The sequence below is a fragment of the Pterocles gutturalis genome, unplaced genomic scaffold (genome assembly GCF_000699245.1).
Source record: "Pterocles gutturalis isolate BGI_N339 unplaced genomic scaffold, ASM69924v1 scaffold282, whole genome shotgun sequence".
NCBI classification, from domain to species: domain Eukaryota; kingdom Metazoa; phylum Chordata; class Aves; order Pterocliformes; family Pteroclidae; genus Pterocles; species Pterocles gutturalis.
This window is the reverse complement of record NW_010109803.1, coordinates 3819-23409: the sequence shown is the minus strand read 5'-3', so window position 1 is coordinate 23409 and position 19591 is coordinate 3819. Positions and strand designations below refer to the sequence as shown.

The window sequence follows — 19591 nt, the reverse complement described above, 5'->3', positions numbered from 1 at the left end:
TGTCTGTGTTCCTTTGGACATCTGCATTCAGAAAGGATGATTCAAATGGGAAATCTCCGGTGACTTTAGAGGGAGCCATGCAGACCATGAGCTCGATACAGACCATGAGCAGCTGATATTCCCAGCCTTCAAATGCTACCTCCTCCTTTCAGTTCTCATTGAAATTTGCATATATTGCATGCTCTGTTGAATTTTATCCAAAAGACACTAACCTGCACGGCCTGATCATTCAGTAACCGATCCAGCTGAACAGTCAGAAATGCAGATGCAGTCAGTTCATCTTTTGTAGCATGAGCTCCTTGCCTGAGGAAGACAAGGAGAGAGAAAATGGTTGTCCAGTTTCAAAATTATCCAGAGCATGACAGTAATGCACTGTAAACAATCTTGCATTTACACGTGGCTCTACTCAAAAGGACATAAAGTCAGCATAAAATAACATCCACATGCTGGAGGTCTGTGCAAAGCTGACCAAACATACCATGTGTAGATGATCTGCCCTTTAGGGTAAGTGTAGAGGATAATGTAGCAGTCACCACCATAGAACTGTCCGTACGTCTCAGGTCCCACGGGAACTCTGCCACTGCTTTCCACACGCCAGATCTGAGGAAACGGAGAAATCACTGGAGAATGCTGAATTTCATCCTGAGACTCTTCAAGAAGCACTTTATAGTGTCAACCCTTGTGTGACCTTTGTTTCTGTTCCCAAGTGTTATGGAATAAAACCAGGAAGGATTCTTCATGGAGTACAGATACACCCTGCACCCACTAAATGAATAAATAATGATAATCAACAAGCCATTGCAGTACACTTTTCTTTATCTTTATGGTTTGATACCACATGATCACCCCATAATGTATGTTGAACTTAGTTTCTTAACGTCTTAAGATGATAACATGACATAAAAGGCACAACATTATGATTCATCATAGAACTATCACATCATTTGGGAGAGACCCACTGTAGTCAGATAATACACCTTTGGGCAGATTTCTTCATATTTGATTCACTACAGCCCATTTCAGTTAACAACTGCTCTAATTATACAGCAAAAAATACTTCCGTTCTAAGATGCTTTGGCTGAAGCCTACGGACCGTCGCAAGTATGAGGTTAGAAACCCAGATAATACACCAGTGAGACTGTAGGTATTTATTCCTCCTTTTTCTTTCAGAATCCCAACACGCAGATTTGTATTCAACAGGCTGCACTGGTGCAATGCCAAACCAGCCCTGTGTAGTCTGAAGATATACCTGCAGTGCGATATGAATAGATCTAGAAAGACTCCACAGTCATCTTTTTCTCTTCAGATCCAGGCTACCTGAGACACACACTAGAGACAACGAAGGTTCCTCTAGAAAGCAGATTGATACATATATAAAGACACAGAAAGAATTCCTGACTCCAAGGGCAAGTTTTCCCATTCCAGATTCAAGCTGATGCCGAGTTTTTCTTTAGGCTAAGGATCATATTTAAAATGTATCTTTAAAAGGTATTATGTAAAAGGGGAAATGTTTCTACTGTTTGATTTCTACTGATGGCTGGTACAACATCTTCCATAAGCACCATAAAAACATGACCCAGCATACAGCTGACAGAGAGATTCACTTTCCACTTCAGAGTACCTTTTCTGGTGGTAGAAGTAACAGTGCCACTAATGTAGTGCTACCCTACACAACAGTATAAATGGCAAAACATAGAGTAGAAGCTTATCCCCTTACAAGTAACAGAAGAAATTAGGTAGGTGAGATACAATTTAATACAACATAAAAATTACCTCTACTTTCCCTGAACCGTCATCTACCATATTATGCTGGGCAGCCATTTGTGGAGACTCATGTAACTTGGCAGCATCAAATTCAATCTGCTCTATTTTAGCCACTCTCTCTGTGACGTATACTTTGCCAAAGCCATTACTTTGATCTTTATCATTCCAGTCTTTGAAAAATTGTTTGAAAATTGGTGTTTCACCTCCTTCAGGAAGGACTTGAATCTGAAATGAAGCAAGACACATGAAATGGAAGAAAACCAAAACTGACACAGTTACTCAAACTAAATATTTTCTGAATTATCTGTTAGTGACACATTGCCCTTATGTCTTATAAGCCCTTAAAAATTGTTTTTTGCTGATCTAAAAACTAAGTCTTTAACAGAGCTCATGCTCTCCCGGTATCATAAAGAGATCGTACCTGTGTGTTGGCAGGATAATTCATCTGCTGTATGAATTGTTCAGCATTCTTCATGGCAGCTTTTCTCTCTTGTGGGTTAGCATCTTTGCCTGGTTACAACAGAAGGATAACAATACATGAGAAAGGGCAATGAACTCAGAGATCCTGCAAAAATAAGATGTCCCTGGGCCAGGTTCTCTTCAATATTGCTCTTGCCTTAGCCTTGAACAAACACAAATGCTGTTCATAGCATGAGCAATAAGATTCACACAAAGCGGAATGGCTAAAACTACCTCAGTGGTTTTGAAAACAGTCAAAATAAAATTTAAAAAAAAAAAAAAAGAAAAAAGGGAGCATTGTTTTTTGCTTAGTGTGTATGTCTCTGTCAAAAAATGCTGTTCATAATATCCGTTTGGTCCAAGGTACAAGAATACCTTGGCTCTTTTCTCTGAATCCTCCCTTGCTGGGCTGCAATGTGGTAAATAAAGGTGCTGTCCAGACCTGCTTTCACTTCTTCAGGCAGTGCCACAGTCTGACTAAAAGAAACTCCCATTTCTTCTGCCTGACCCGTGCAATTTGCCACTGCCCTTGCCCATCCATTGCTCCTTGTTCAGCCTTGCTCAGTGTTAGACAGCTCTGAAAGTCTCTGTGGGATGATATTGTGTGTCGGGTCTGTGTCCCAGCTGGCTGTCAGTGACTATACTCCAAAGACCTCTTAGCCTATGATAAGCTATTCGTTGTATTCCATTTTGAGTGAGACTATTAGCAAAGTAATTCACACTCCTCAGCTTAGTGGTCTGAAGGCTTCCAGCAGAGATGGTAACTGCAGCCTCTCTGCAAGGTGAGACTCACAGACTAATGGGGTTTTTCCACACATTATTGTTACCAACAGCAGCAAAGCGAGGATGCACATAGGAGCACATTCGAAGGGCCTACATTGTATTTTATTTTATGCCTCATCCTATTGGCTTGGTTCTTCTAGGAGCTGTCACGTAGAGAGTGAAAACCAGGAATCAAGGGGTCAAGGTAGACCTTAGGCCATCTGAGCACAGTGCTCCCAAAATGCTCTCTTTTAAAGGATGTTACCCTAACTGCAAATGAAGTTTTCAAGAAAAATGCTGACAATGCTTCTTGGACTGACTTCAGCAGTTTGACAACTGCATCGATTAATTATTTGCTATTGCACATGCTAAAAAGAAATGCAAATGACACAGAATAATTAATACACTGCCTCAGACAAAAAAGGGGAGATACTCAGCACTTGATGCAATGGCAGCACCACAACAATCTCACTACAAGGTGTCCAGACCTAATTCCCAAGTAGTAGTGTTCCCCTAGGAAATGTTCAGACAGAGCAATTGCAGACACTCTTAGAAGCACTGATGATAACACAGAGAAATATTCACAAGAAAAAAAAAAAAGAAGCATCAAAATATTTGCAAGCTTATGCTTTTAGCTGATGCCTGGGACAGTCACCTTTCAATTTCACACCTCTGTGGAGCAATGTATGGAAATATAATATCAACCCATTAACAAACTTTCAGTGTCCAGATTTTGTCCCAGAAGACAGGGATTTGATAGCAATATACAAAACTTGTAGGATTCTTTATGTTTGCTCTGTAATTGCAATTAGATAAGCATTTAAGCACCCAGTCTTACAGATGCCTCAAAAATAGCCAGGATCCATGGAAAGGACTTGGTGTTGAGGTCCTCACATAAGCAATCCTTGTCCATTGACTGCACCAAGGAAGAACTGTGTGCAGAGTAGCGTGTCCAGCCAGTATTAACTTCTTGCTAGTGTCCAAAGGGGTTGTGTCAACTCCTTAGATACGTCTGTGTAGCTTCTGCATTTGCAACAAAGTGACCTCTTACCTTTCCATACAAAGATCTTCCTTGCAGCACCATTGTCTAAAATGAAGCACTCCTCAGACAAAAGCATAGCCATAGAGAAGGGGTTTTCCTCTGCTACCATGGACACCTTCATGGATCCACTTGCATCTGACACCTGAGAAAGCAATCATTTCAAATTTAGACCAACTCTGGGTTTTATAAGCAAATTAATTTCTGCTCCCAAAATTACTATAAAAATCAGTCACCATTCCTATATAAATGGCTGTATGAAATTTGTCTGCTGCTGGAAAGTAAAGTAGGCTAATGATTTTCTTTTTGTTGTTTCATTTCATTTTACATCCAATAGAGGGAGATGTAGTGTTAATTTTTGTGCGTTTGTTGAAGCCCTATCTCGTAACTTCTTAAAATATACCTGTTTCTCTTCCACTTTCAATTCAACTGCTCATTCAGTGAATACATCACAGTTAAAAAAAAAATAATCTGTATTTTCTTCAGCCCACCCTATATGCCCAGCTGAACTGGTGGAGTCCCTCAGTGTCATCTTCTGCTACCAAACAACCCACACTGAAGCCAAAGGCACACATACATGCTAAAAAAGAGCATTTGAAATTATAATAAAATTATCAGTCTTACACTGATATTAACAAGTGAAATACCTACATTTATAGCCTGCAGTTCTTTAATTGGAAACTGTCAAGACCTGTTGCAGAATCAGCTTTGTAACCTCTGCCAACACTGTAAGTTCATATAGACCTTTTATAACCTTTTAAAATTCACTCCTGCGTGGCTGAAAAGACCAATTATTACTACTGGAAAGAAGTTATTACTATTGTGGCTTCCACTTTTCCAGCAGTCTTTATTTCCTTCCATAATTAACAATGTTCAATGCACCATTATATCTTATGTAGTATACTATGGAAGCACAGGATGGAAATTACTACTGCATACAGCAAATAAAAATCAACTATTATACCTGCTGAGAGGGCTCACTGTAGACCTGCCTCCTGACTTTGACACTCCTTGTTATACTGCAGCATGTTTACATTTAGCTAACAGAGCTCTGTTAGCAGGACCTGTACTCCTAGAGAATTTATTAGATATCCACAGATCGTTCTGAGAGTTCTTAGGATTCCAAAATTCACTGCAAACACTTTTCTCCAGTATTGTCTTACTACTATGATCATACATGCAGGCCTTCTTTTTTTAATTTTTTTTCCCTAGAACTCTTGCTATAAAGGTAAATATATGCCCCATTTTTTGGAAAGAATGGGATGATTAATGGGAACTAAACGCAGAACATAGACAACAAGAACTGAAAATTGTAACATGGATGGCCTCATATAGGCTTCTTGTAAACCCCAGCCGCACATATGGGTAGGGGAAGAATCATCTAACAGGCAGGGAGAGAGGTGGCTCCATCCTGCTGTGGTCTGTGGGATGCAGGAGCTGTGGAGGGAGTGACTCATCCTCTCTCACACTTTACAGCAGCTTTGAAGCTACTGTAGATGGCACCTAAAAGGTCACACACATGGGGATCCAGTAGCATTTAGTGCTGTCAGAATATTGCCACTTGTTGAGCAAACACTTCTTGTTAAGTGACTACGGGGAAGGAAGGAAAGTACATTGTATGCCAGTGAAAGATTATTTTCTGTCACACAAGGCAACCTCATTACATGAGCCAGAGCACAAAGTGCTGAAGAGAAAGGTCCAGGTCTCAATGCTAATGAGACCTTGTAAAAAAATTACTCTTCTTGCAGTCTTCAGAAGAAAATAATCTTTTTTAATTGGCAGGGGGGAGGATAAAGTATTTTCTAGATGTCATTAAAAACATTCTCCTTTTCCAAATACTTTCTCACTTCTTTTCTCAAGTGAAAGAGTATGAAAGAAAGGGGAGCTGGGGGGGAGGGCGGTGGGGAAGAGAAAGAGAGTAAACACAGGCCTGGGAATAATTTGTGTTTTTTTCTTAAAAAGAAAAAGAAACAGTTGTGCAGCCTTGTATGTAGGTAAGATGCTATAGTGTTAGTGTGAAGAATAAATTCCTTGTCTAGTCTAGGAAAGAGCCGTATGCCTAGCGTGACATGAGGAAAACAATAACTTCACTGAATGTCATCATAAAACTCCTACTGATTTAAATGGAGTAAATATTTATTCAATTTGTTTATAGGTCATTTCTTTGTCAGTGCCACTGTCCTAGTCAGTGTTAAGCCATTGTAGGTGAAGGAGGAAAAGGGCATTGCAAAAGAATGGAGTTTTGCATTCAAATTCCTCAGATTTGTATATAAAATATAACTGTGCATCTCAAACTCTGTTAAGAATAATGAAATTATATATGACTACTAAAACTATCACTGCTATAATAAAAAAGACAGGAAATTTAGTTTGATTTAAGACCAGTTAATTCTTCTTTGGCCTGTACTGAGTGGTTCATAGGCCATGCTTAACTTGTTTCCTGAGCAAACAGGACTGTAATCCAATTTTTTTCCTCAAATTACCTTGGCTGTCTTGATTGACATCCTTTCAGAAACTTGGCTGCAAATCAACTAACACAACTGCAGTCCTGTAACTGAAGCTATAACTCCATATATGAGGGCACTATGTGCATGAACACTGTTGAGTGTACCTAACTAGATAAAACAAAACAAAACGAACAAACAAAAAATTACTCACCATATATAGTTTAGCACTTCTCCTGTTTGTAATATCAGCCAGTTCATCATCATCATCATCACAATCTGGAAGCACTGGCTTGCTCCCTAAAACCTGTACAAGAGAATAACAAATTCAGTGCAGAGAATAGGTTCTGTAGCATAAATGCCTAAACACTGGAATGTGTTGTCTCAGTAATCCATTAATCAGGATCATCTTTGCATACAATACAATCTAAATCCAAACTCATACTCATGGGTGACTTGTTCACAAATATACGGGTAAGTTTAAAGCACCGTCTGAAATCTCCAACAGCTTTAGATGTACATGCTGTCTTTCCTGCAAGCCAACTTGCTGGTCATCTGCAAACTAGGACAGGAAATTATATAAATTTCCTATAATTTTTTCCTAATTTTTTCCTGAAAAAAGCTTCAAAGGATACAGAGACAGAACAGAGAGGTTTATGTGATCCTGCTCTATGTGTGTGTTTATATGTCTGTCTTCCCCTTTTCCTCCCAGTAACTTCTAAACTGTGGGCAAACAAGTCATACAATTTTTGGAATGATATTACTCTTAAAATGCTTGACAATACTAAAATTAAAGCAGAGAAAGTGAAATATATGAGTTGAAATTATATTTTAAAATATTTCAATTGACAATATAAAATATCAGATTATGAGTTCAATAATCTTAAAAGTTACAGATTGTTAATCTAATTTTAAGAAGGAAAAATTAGCTAAGGTCTTGAAAAAAATTTCTGGGGTGAGAAAAATATTTTCTTGCTCTACCATCAGAATGTCAATTTTAACACTGTGGTAGTTTTACAGCAGAGTGGTTTTACACTAAAGGTAATCTTATAACAACTATCACTACAATAAATTTTTGGAGGTTCATCAAGAATATGTAATGGTCAGGTAGTCATTATTAAATCCTAGTTACTCATTCTTAATGATCTTTCCTTACTGATTCATATATGACCAGATCTAAATGTAACATAGAGAATTTTATGGATTTCTGTTAAATTGTGTCCTAGAATGAAAGCAGTAGTAATTGATACATCTGAGTAACTATGTAATAACATCAAGTACAAGGGCTGTGCCTTCCTATTGACACAGTCTATTTGCATATGACACGGAGTCATATGCAAAACATTGTAAATATTTGATAACAGGGAAGCCTGACAAAGCATACAGCTGCAATTTGGAAAAAAACACAATACATCCTACATATTTAAATATAAATCTGCCATCTGTGGAGTTTCCTGACCCGGTACAGCCAGTAAAATACTTGGCATGGTAAATGCATTTGCTCCAGTGTAATCTGAAAATTTGTACTCGTTGAAGAAGAAAAAGTAATGTCCTGGGTATTTAAGAAAGATGTTACCAATAGCTTGTCAGTAGCAATCAGTCAGCATTTCCTGAATTCATATTACATGGCTACAGATTTACTAATGTATAGGCCAAGCGGGGCTACGTTTTCATAGCAGAGTGCCACCATGCTGGTGAATGGACAAGAACAATGGGCATATGGGCATATCGGCACCAGGTTTCTGAAAGTGTTTCCCTTCCTAGGTTTTCACACTAACCAGTAGCCTACACACAAGCTGTAGAGCACCAAGAATAATGTTGCAGAAAACTGCCAATTAGCAGGTATATTTCCTTATCTGAACAGACACTGAATAGATTTGAGGGTTTTATAACATTTCCATTACAGTGTGACTAAGAAGATAAAGTGTCCTGTTAATAAAATTTCCAGAAGTCCATACTCACTAGCTCTCTGCTTAATTAGGTATTTCCAGAAAAAAAAAAAAAAAAAAAAAAAAAAAAAACCAGAAAAAAATACACACAAATTGTGATTCCTGACACAGGTAAAGTCAGAGTTTTCCCTTGCCATGCATATAGAATACCTGTGGCACCACAATTATTTTGCAGTTTTGTTGTAAGTCATTTAAAGTGACATAAAATAAACTGCTCTTAAAATTTTCTGCTTGCCCGGGGTCTTTGAAAACTATGCAAGTGCCACTGAATATTTTTAAACAAGGCTAAATAGTGCCTGATGGTGTTTGTGAAAGCATCTTGACAGAAGCAGCCTCTCTATTCACAGCACAGTCTAGGTGCTTCACCCTGTTGGCAATTAAACCAAGCAGCCTCTATAATTTAAAAACTGGACTTCAAAATTGGTCCCAGCACAGTTTAGATTGCTAGCCTGACCTCTTGGTGTCTTAAAACTGCATTTAGAAATGTTTTTCTGAACTAGATAGAGAATTGTTGTTGGAGTCCCTAAGTCTTCGGAAATCTCAGTTGGCTGGCACAGATAAGGGGGTCAAAACCCCTTTTGTGCAGGTGCAGTTTCAGGTATTGGAGGAGCTGCTCTGGAAGGGGCAGAGACATTCTAGTTCTGGGGAAATCCATTCACAATTCACTAAACAGGAGCTTGCACAGTAGCTTCTCTGGCCAAAGCTAGCCCTGTGCATTACTCATTTTTGTAATTCTTCTGCAGCTTCTCAGAGGAGCCCAAAAATAAATGGAGAAGGGCCTTGAGGGTGCCCTCTTCTCCTGCATTTGAAGTCATAGTCGCTTGTAGATCCCGGCATTTTGGTGACCCTTGTTAAGAAGGGACAAGATGGGCTTCTCCTCCCACCAGATAAGAAATTCCAGGACTTGTAAACAGGGCTGTGCAGCCAACACAGACATTAGAATAAGCCTTGAGCTGAATCACTAACAGGTGTATGTATCTGTGTGTGTTAGTAACAAAACTAGAAGATGGCACAAGGTCAAAAATTACTTAAGGTAAGACACCAGCCGTGTTGTGAAGTAATGCAGCATGCACTATATACTCTATATATGAAATGGTACAGTATGAAATGCATACAGTCACCACACTCCCATATTGCTAGGAACAACTTTTGTCATTCCCAACATGCATTAATTTTGGCCAGACTACATTGGAGGATGAGACAAACTGCAGAACGAAAAATTTAGTGCTTAAACAGAAAGCAATGTATGCTGAAAAAAAATGTTCTGTCCCAAAGAAATTCCCTCCCAGAGAAGTTGCCTTTCCTCCTTCTAAGGCAAACTCCATGCTACAGCTGAGTATACACATAGGCACACATATGCCAGGATGTTATGACAACTGATAATTTTATCAACAGGATTACAAAGCATGTACTGAACAACAGCTAACTGCTACACTGGAATTTGGTTGTATCATTACCAAGCATATGGCTGGCTCAGCTGCAGGTCTCCAGGGCACCTCACCTTTAAATAGATGATTCTCACATGATGACTCAAAAAGAAAACAAATCATGCCAGCTGAGGCTATAGTCAAAGGCTCCCAAAGCTTTTCTGCAAGGTTCCCCGATAAAATTACTTAAGACAAGAGACAGTTTAAAGGACATTAAATCTTATGACACTTATCTACATATAATCTTAGTTTCACACAGATCGTGTGCTAGCTACAAACACAGGACATTGCTTGTAAAATTCTCCCTGTAGAGACACTCAGGTTGCTCCAGTGGGTCCATATGTCTTACAACCCAGTGTGCCCCGGGCTGGCTCTCCTGGGCTGCTCTGAGGTTTGGGACCATGACTCACAAACCTGCCAAGAATTCAGAAAATGATTGATATTGATTTAATAGGAGCAAGAAATTTAAAGAGTTCAGTGAGGCTGAAAATCGAACTAGGAAAACTATACTTGAAGAATATGTCAGGTGAAGGTTAATTAAGAGAGAAAAACCAGCTTAGTACAGTTTAACTTGAGTACACTAGCACTGTGTTTGTGTTTCTTCTTACTATACACAATTTGGGTTAGGTTTATGAGTTTGAAACTGAACTATTTGTTGTAGCTGTGATCCCAAGCATCAGAGCTCAAAAACACTCAAATTCCCCTCTTTATATGCTAAGAGCCATTAGAAAGAAAAGTGAGACATTTATATGGCTTAAAGCTATCTTGTAGGCCTGACATTTTATTACTTAATACTTTTGGAAAACAGTTGGGGTAAGCAGCTCATAATTTACTTTCTTGCATACTCTGATATAAGCAAGTATATCCTGCTCATGCAATCTCAAGGTACACATGTAGGGTGGGACAGAGAATAAATCCTCTGTGCCAGACAACAGGGCTGAACTATAGGCACAGCATGAACTCATTGGCAGATAAAGGCTTAGATTTTTATTAACCTTCAAAGTAGAGAAAAGTACTAAAAGGGATATCTCTCTGAAATAAATACTGCCTCAAATATCTACTTCAGTGGCCTATAAAGGGAAAAAAAATCCAGCAGAGAGAGGCAATGATGAACATGATGCAGGCTAGTAACCACCTGTCTGACCCTGGTTACCAGTGCAGACGTACACCCTGGGGCTCACTGGGCAAAGGCGGCTTTAGGGCTCCACTGCTTAGGTAGCTGGCCACAGTTTCATTTCTAATCATTTTGGCTTACTGGTTCTCCTGAGAGAGCACAACCACTGCAGAGGATATTCTGGTCAAGACAAAAATTATTTTTGACATATTTTGGTCAGATTATGAATAGCCAGATACATTTATTTCACTGGTTATTGTAACCTGGAGCTCTTTCCATCAAACTGAGCAAACATTCATAGTCTTAGAAAAAATTATGCTCCCATCAGGAAAAAAAAAAAATCCTTTCACTAAGTTGCTCCTAGGTACCTAGCAGGAGTTCTTCCTGAAATTGCTTTTCACTAGCAATTCCAGAAACAGATGTCGTTACATGCTCACCTTGAGCAGAATACCTCCCACCTGCCTGAGCAGAGATTGAAGATAAGATGGAAACAGCCATAACGTACTGAGAAGCGGACAAAAGAATGTTGTATGTTAACAAATAGTTCTGGCACGCTGTTAATTTTTTGGGGTTTACCATGTAGTTTATCAAAAGAACTTTCTGGTATTAGGGTCTAAACTTGAACTGTATGCATTCAGATTGCTATAAAATAGCAAAACCTGCTCATGGCACTTTTGGTGCATAAATTGTGGCCTACATTTTTAGTCAGTTTGTGTTGTCTCAGGAATTTCAAATGCAAATCATAATTTTATTCATAACTCTATGCTTAATGTCCTAAAAATAGGGCATTAGGCTTTAGCAGCCGTTCATACAATATATGCAACTTCGCATATCTGTCTGGGATAATTTGAATATCAAGCCTTTACTGGTACAATAACGATATTCTAACATTAATTTCCCGCTCTGTGAAACAGGCCATAGACAACATGTTGACAAAAAAAAGTATCTAGATTGGTCTTTAGAGTACAAATTTGATGTTTTTCAATGGTTTGCCTCTGACGTAAAACAAGCTACCTTCTGTCCTGCTGGGACTGCACGGCTGGCAGTATCTAAGCTAGCTATTTACACTGAGACCAAGTGTGTATGAAATGAGCTGAGGAAACCCCCAGCCTACATTATCTTCAAATGTCTGGCCTTTAGGATACCTCCAAGATGAGCAGCGATCCCACACTAAAAAAACTGTGAGGGTAGATGGCAGTAACTATGCAAACACAGCAGTCTTTGTAACTATTACATCTGCTGAACATGGAGAATTGAGCTGTTCAGTGACCTGCCTACTTGCAGCATAATTAAAAATACAGTAAGTAATCACTCCTACCTCTTTTTTTTTGCATTTATACTAATCCTTTCTACCTATTTTTTAAATCTTACCCTATTGTTATGTCCTCCTCTGATACCAATAGAAGTATTAGAAATGAGACCAAAATCCTGCAGAAACTTGCACGTGTGCTTCAGATGCCTGTATTTTCCTGCTTTACTGGGACATAAAGTTAGGCACACACTGAAGTCTTTGTAGCTTTTCAGATCTCTGTTTGAAAGCTTTGTGGATAAAAAAAAAAGTGTGCTGCATAACAGTGCATGTTTAAGTGTTGGAAAATAACAGAAATAAATCACTAACTAATGCCAACAGGGAGCCTCAGACAAAAAGAACTTTTGTCTGCTAAAATCCACAAAACTCCCAATATTTTGTTCCTTAAGTGCCTCCACTCTTGCAGCAGGGAATTTGCAGTGCTACCACACAGGCTGCTCCTGAGGCTGTGGCAGGCTGGTCTATTATCGATATTGGGGTAAAAAGAGGAGTATGGCAAATACCCTGTGGAGCTTGAAGCAGCAGGAAGCACCTCCCCTATGAGGACAGGCTGAGAGAGTTGGGGTTGTTCAGCCTGGAGAAGAGAAGGCTCCAGGGGGACCTCATAGCAGCCTGCCAGTACCTACAGGAAAGATGATGAGGGACTTTTTACAAGGGCATGTAGCGACAGGACGAGGCATAATGCATTTAAACTGGAAGAGGGCAGATTTTGACTAGATAGAAAGCAATTTTTTCCTGTGAGGGTGGTGAGGCAGTGGCCCAGGTTGCCCAGAGAAGCTGTGGATGCCCCATCCCTGGAGGGGTTCAAGGCCAGGCTGGATGAGGCTTTGAGCAACCTGGGCTAGTGGAGGGTGTCCCTGCCCATGGCAGGGGGGTTGCAACTAGATGATCTTTAAGGTCCCTTCCAACCCAAACCATTCTATGATTCTATGATTAGGACAGAAAAAGAGAAAGCGAAAGAATGTTTCTTTCACCCAGTTTTGTAGGAGATACATCCTGCTTAGCTCTTTGAAAATAATTTAGATGCCCTCCACTAACTATTTTCTGTTTTTCAGAGGTTCCTACACCTACTCAAAATTTGTTTAAAAGAGACAGTATGTTCAAAGGGGCTATGTTTTACAGCTCTTAAAAATTAGAAGTTGCACCACTGATTACTCCAATATTTAAATTAATCTTACATAATTTTTTCTACCTCTTATTTTTACAGGCAAAGATAGATAGTATCAAAGTCATAGGCACTTATCTAAGCAAAAGACCTGGCCCTAATAACCTGCTTTGCAGTAAACACAGTAATTACATTTACATTTTTCTTCAGTATTACACACTCAGCGGTGGTGTACAGCAAGGAAACTCTGCCCTTCCAGTTCTTCTCCATGAAATCCCCCCATTGCTAGAAAGTACATGGAGATAACTGCTAACAACTCTTTTCTTTGGCCTTGTCTTCTTAATTATGCTCATTTAATAACTGAAAATTATAGTGGCTTTTCATCAACAGATTTCTTGATAGTCTAGCACAGAAAGAAAAAAAGCCATCATAAACTCCATTAATATTCTAAAATGTAATTATAAGATTATAATTGACTAACATGGTAACCCTGCAAGCACTGCAGCTGCTGAAGAAGAAAACATAACAAAGATGAGTGGTTTTCTCACCCACAAGAATGAAAACAAGACACATTATGATTTAATTGCAAGCACTTCTAGAAACATAAAGTTATGAGTTTAGAAATTCACTAAAATACCTAATATAGAAGCATCTTTCCTACCATAAGAAATCAGGTTTTCAACTGTCTATTATTAGAGCTGTTCATAAATGATTTAGTTAATGCCATGGAGTGCTATACTCCTGAACCTTTTCTAAAGTAAAATGTCTAATGCAGGCACTGAAATTCATATTTAGAGGCTTAAAAGCCTGATTTTCAGATACTTGCCAACTGCAGCTCTTATTCAGTTCCCTGTCATTTAAATACCTAGCTTCAGGCAGCCAAGACTGAAAACTGCAGCTTGACGAACATTACGGGTAACTCAAAATGTTTCCTTAAGGGTCTTCCTTACCAGCCACTGCCATTCTTGGGCTGATTTTCTACATCAGCGTGGGGAAAACACTGGGCCAAATGCTCAGCTGGTGTGAAGCAGCTCAGTGGTACTGAAATCCCGACTATATGTGTTTTGTCTGTGTACAGGTTGCATAACTGAGTCCTTTAAATGGAAATTTGCATCAAGAAAAAGGACTGTCCTTAATGAAAGAGGTACACTCAGTAATTAGAAAATAGGATGCCTGGTTTTGACAGCTTGAAACTGGCTCCCTGGAGGGCAAGGGGTTTATACTTTGCATCCACATTCATAGCCCATCATAAATTTTAATTAAACAATGTAGTGATTAATAAACTGCCAGTCTTCACATTGGACAGATGTTGCTGTGAAAGGTGCACAAGCATGTGCCCTGGACTATTTTGAATTCATACCCTCTTAACACTTAGTGTTCAAAATGGCAAGACCCAAATTGTGTTCTTGCTGATACCTGCATATATCCAAACCATTCCAGCGAAGAAGCATAGCTGTCTTCCTGAGGGATAAATTTGACCCATAGTTTCAAAGCAATCTGTGAAAGTTCTGTTTGTTTGAGTGGCCAATGCAATTACAGCTAGTTACTATAGCTAGTAGTTCTGCTATTTTCTGTCCATTTGTTTTCTTATGTCTTTGCATTTTCATGAAAACGTAGTTAACTCCTCTGTGTGTGTCTGACTGGTGGTCTTTGCACTGGGGACTGGTACAATTTCCATTGCCCTGGAAGAGAAAGGGGTAACTCTCTCAATGCATTAATTTTTCTTTGTATGTGATTGTTCAGTAATGCATCTGCCCTGGGACTGAATTTCACTTCTAGTATGTATTTCACAAAACTCCCTGGAAGCCTGTCCATTTTTTTCCAACTGTCTCAATTTAGATAATAAAAGATACTAATTTGGCTTACATATTCCCAAAGCCATAGGTAATTAGGCGTAATATGACTTCATTAAGGTATCATACTGGGCATTTTCTTGCTAGTGAACAGGTCAGGCTGGACCATAATAGTTACATGTAATCCATAGCTTATGAACTCATAGCATTAGAGTAAAACTGTGTACAAGCTACATGATTAAACAGTTGTTTAACTCTTAACAAATGCCTGGAGTTTGTATTCTGCAAAAGAAGTTACCCTTCCTCCTCCTTCTCCTCTTCCTCCTGCCTCACCCTCACTCCCAGCGTTTCTCCAGTCCTCTGTATACAAAACAAACCTCTCCTCAGCATGACTTGACCTCATGATACAACCAAAAGCAAGGGAACAAGAAGAAATGAAAATGTTATGAGAGCAGCAATAGCAATTTTTGCTTTTACTGAGTTGTGATGGCAGATCCTACTCTTGACGGCTGTGGGAAAGGAGCAGGTACCGAACTTGCAGGGCAGGCGCTTCTCTTCGAGCCTTATGCAATGATCCATGTGACAGGACCAGAGACTGCAGGAACCTGCCTGGCTCTTCCACAGAAGCATGCTCTTGCACTGTCAAACCTATTTATGCTAGCCACAAGTCAGAGCAAGCCTTAGTTTTTCCCAGCTACCTCACTGTGCTCTGTGCTGCCACTGGAAATTGTCTTTGTTCTGTAGCAAATCATTTTTAGGGGCTTGAATTTAACAAGAAAAGAGGGGGTGGTCCTACTCTTCCGTCCCTGTGCCCAGACACCTATCCAGATAATTTAAGGTTTACTGGAGCTTGACATTGTGGTGATGTTTGCATTATTTGGATCTCTGGAGAAGCAGCCTCTGTAACGCATTTACGATGGGCACTCCTTAGTTCCTGTGCTCTTGAGATTTTTTCCACATAACTGAGTTAGCACTGTGCAGTGCTGCCAGCCCCTTTGTAGTCCCAGAGGTGTAAGGGTGTTACTAGCAGTAATATGACCAAGCCATTCCCATACCTCCCTGTGTAGTATTTATTCACACCACATGCAAAAACAATCATCATTGAACACAATGGCCTTCAGGAATTCTCAGGATCAAGCATTTCTTAGAAGCTTGAAAGAAAAAGGAGGGAAGAGAAAAGCTGTGTTACCAGAAATGAGGAAGAGGTTCCTTCTGTTGCTCAATAGGTAAACTAGGTGAATATTTACACAAGTATTTTATGAGAAGTGAGTTAGCACTCGTCTGTTGCAAGGCCACTAGAACTTTAACAAAACCAGGCACACGACAACTACAAATGCTAAGTAAACAAAAGCCATGGCCTTTTATGTTTAAAGGCAGAAGAGTGATTTCAAAGATGCATACTAGCAAGATCCGTATTTTTTTTGTCCTTTTAGAACTCAGCAGTCATGTTTCTCAGGTTTCATTGTTTCAGCCATGACATCAAAACCTCTACAAAAATGAAACAAAAGCCAAAAGCCTCAGCAGTAAAATCTGCAGCAATCAGAGGCTACCAAGAGCTGCAGTTTTAAAGGAGTCATTTGTGGGGAAACAATAAAAGCAGTCCTAAGAATCAGACAGTTTTGACTGCACAGAAAACAAGAACCATCCTGAAAAGTGGTAGCTGAACACTTCTACTCATGACTGAGTAGAGGGGACAGATGCAGGCTTAATACTTAGTTAAGTCAAAAGTCAGTTTATCTTGCTTTTTCACTGACTCTTTACCCTGCAGACAGACTGTTACAGCTGCCTGTGATATTTAAAATCTATCATGACGAGATGTAGTCAGAACAGTACTGTCACTCTAAAAATCTTTTAGGGTGTCTAATATTTCAAATTACACAAATACAGTAAAACAAACATATTAAGACTTTCTCTTCCTCTCCTACTTCATCTCTCGAGGTACAATACCAGATCAAGGTCATGGTGTGCTACACAGAGGATTGGATGCTTCGCATCTTTCCCTTGGGAGACTCAGAACTGAATTTTCCAAAAGGAAAAGTAGAAAATGCTTCAGATCCTGCTGAGCAAGTGAAGAAAGTATTTATTCCCTGATAAAACAACAATGCACTACAGGATCAAAACACAACCTTGGCACTCTTAATCATATGTCAAGGTTGCTACAAAATGACAGTTGCACACAGCTGAAAAAGTTTGGCAAACACATGCAGGGTGAGGCCAGTATATCCCTGCTGCAAATTGCCATCCAGGGGGAGGAGGCAACGAGCCTCAGGACAGCCATCCCTGCAGCGGGCCCGCGTCCTTCCCGTGGTGGCTCAGAAGTCTGACTTTGCATTGGCATCTGTACCTTACTCGGATAAGAGGAGCAAAATGCAGCTGTTCTGATCCATGCTCCCAACTCACACATGAGCTTATCAGCAACCCCATGCAGAGCCTCCAGCAGTAACCCTGGGACGGGCTTGGCACTAGGAGGCTGGTGCCCCAGGACCTTGCCAGCAGGTTCGCACGGTGCCACCCAGCAGCAGCCTGCAGCAGGCTGTAACCCAGTACCATGGTCCAAATCAGGAGCGGAAGGCTGGGCTCTAATTGCCATCCTGTGCTCTTTTCCTAAAAGTTATAGGTGTAAAATATGTGCCACATCAGAGCCGGTGTGAGAAGTCTGTACAAGCAAGTAAAAAGCCAGACAGAGAATTGTTTGTTTTGTTTTGTTTTCCTTCAAAACCCTCTGGTGCACTGCCTGCCACCTCCCTCCCTCAGGGCACAGCCACATCAATACTCACATCCACAGGCAAAAAGCTTTTGCAAGCAGATGGACAGATCAACAGCTGCATGGCCATGGGCTGGTGGATCAGCACCTGACATATTTTACTGCTTAGGCAATAACTAGTTACAGTCTATGTGACAAAACCAAATGTAAGCACCATCAAAACTAATGGCATACCTGCACACACCGTTAGTATTACTTCCTGAAGTTAATCTAGATCATATTCCAACTGTACATTTTCCATTTTACTGAAGGACTGCTTCATGACCCTTCTTCCCTCTTTCTTCTTTTTAGATAATGAATGAAAAAGGCTTAATTTAGCACACAAATGCCAAGTGACAATGCTTTTATTAGTATGTGGCATGCAAAAAACTCATCAGTGCTTGTTAATTTTTTCAGGATCTGAAAAATCCATAAATTGGGGATTTTTCTTTTTTTTTGCACTCCTATCAGCTCAGTTATGAAATCTAAATTCTGTTTTTTAAGTAAACAGTTAAAGTTTCTAAACATACAAGGAAGGCGCTCACTAGGGTTACTAGAGGTTAGGTGCATAAGAGTTTGTAATAGAACTGGTTATGCAAAGCAGTGTGCTTGGCCCCGTGCATCTCCATGCAACTTGCCACATTTGTTGACATCCTAGAAATGTCAACATTCAGTTTTTGAAAAAGTATTCTCAGGTGATTAATTACCTCAGACTCTACTGCCCAATAAACTTAACACTGCTTGGACAAGGAGGGAAAAGCAGTATAAACTGGCCTACTGTAACCTAAATCTGACTTCTGGAGTCCCTGAAAAACGTAAGGTTTGAGCCCAATTCTATTTAGTTCCTGAAGTGTAAAAACATTTTATTCACAGTTATGTCGGTAACTGGTACACATATTGCAATACCTCTATGAGCTGGTCTGGTTCACTGCCTTCTTCCACAGCAATTAATTTAGACCTTCCATTTCGTTCATTGTCCCGAATGCCAACAGCAACTTGAGTAGCCTTCAGCCGCTCGTATTTATTGCATGATGAGCCACACCACTGATAGATTTCCTAAAATAGTTAAAAGCACACGCACATTAGCAATAAGATTCAACACCGAGCAAAATTATGAAATTAATATTTTATTAATAATCTCACTGGATCTAAACAACCAGAACATCAGTGAATCTACATCTCTCAGAAGTACCTTCCAGAAGAGATTTGCTAAGTCACCTAGATATTTGTAATATGCAAGATATGTGTGTAATGTAATTTAGCATCCACATATTAGGAGATAACTTGATCTCAGAATAGTTAGAGTTTTGGTTTTACTAAGCTTTATCCCAAATACAGATATATCTTCAGCTATCTAAAGAATCTGAAACTCTTAAATTTGTTCCTGCAAATTGTTTTTATTTTATAACTGGCAATTCTTCTATGCTACTTCAGCACTGCTGGTTCTCATCTGTGTCAAGAAACAAAGTAATTGCAAAATCTCAAGGGAAACACTGACTGTATCTGCTACTCAAAGGTAAAGTTAGATCTTTCAATCCAGTTTTTATTTTGGTAACTTTTTTTGCTGTATAATGAAATTTCTTATGCACTTTGCTGCATCAAACCACAAAATCAGCTCAAATGCAAATAGATGACACAGGTATTTTCAATAAAAAGTGTTCTTCACTGGAAGATTATTCCTCA

The 19591-nt window shown here is 39.5% G+C and overlaps 1 protein-coding gene across 1 annotated transcript; it reads right to left on the bottom strand.

Annotated features, from left to right (window-relative positions):
* Positions 1 to 212: 212 nt before the first annotated feature.
* Positions 213 to 18964, bottom strand: LOC104460212 (adseverin; the record flags this gene model as incomplete). The annotated part of the gene is made up of 7 exons (XM_010073073.1): positions 213 to 303; positions 479 to 600; positions 1774 to 1989; positions 2186 to 2274; positions 4037 to 4169; positions 6683 to 6775; positions 18815 to 18964. Coding segments are annotated over 7 exons (894 nt in total), but the record flags the coding sequence as incomplete, so codon positions are not given.
* Between the last annotated feature and the right edge of the window lie 627 nt (positions 18965 to 19591).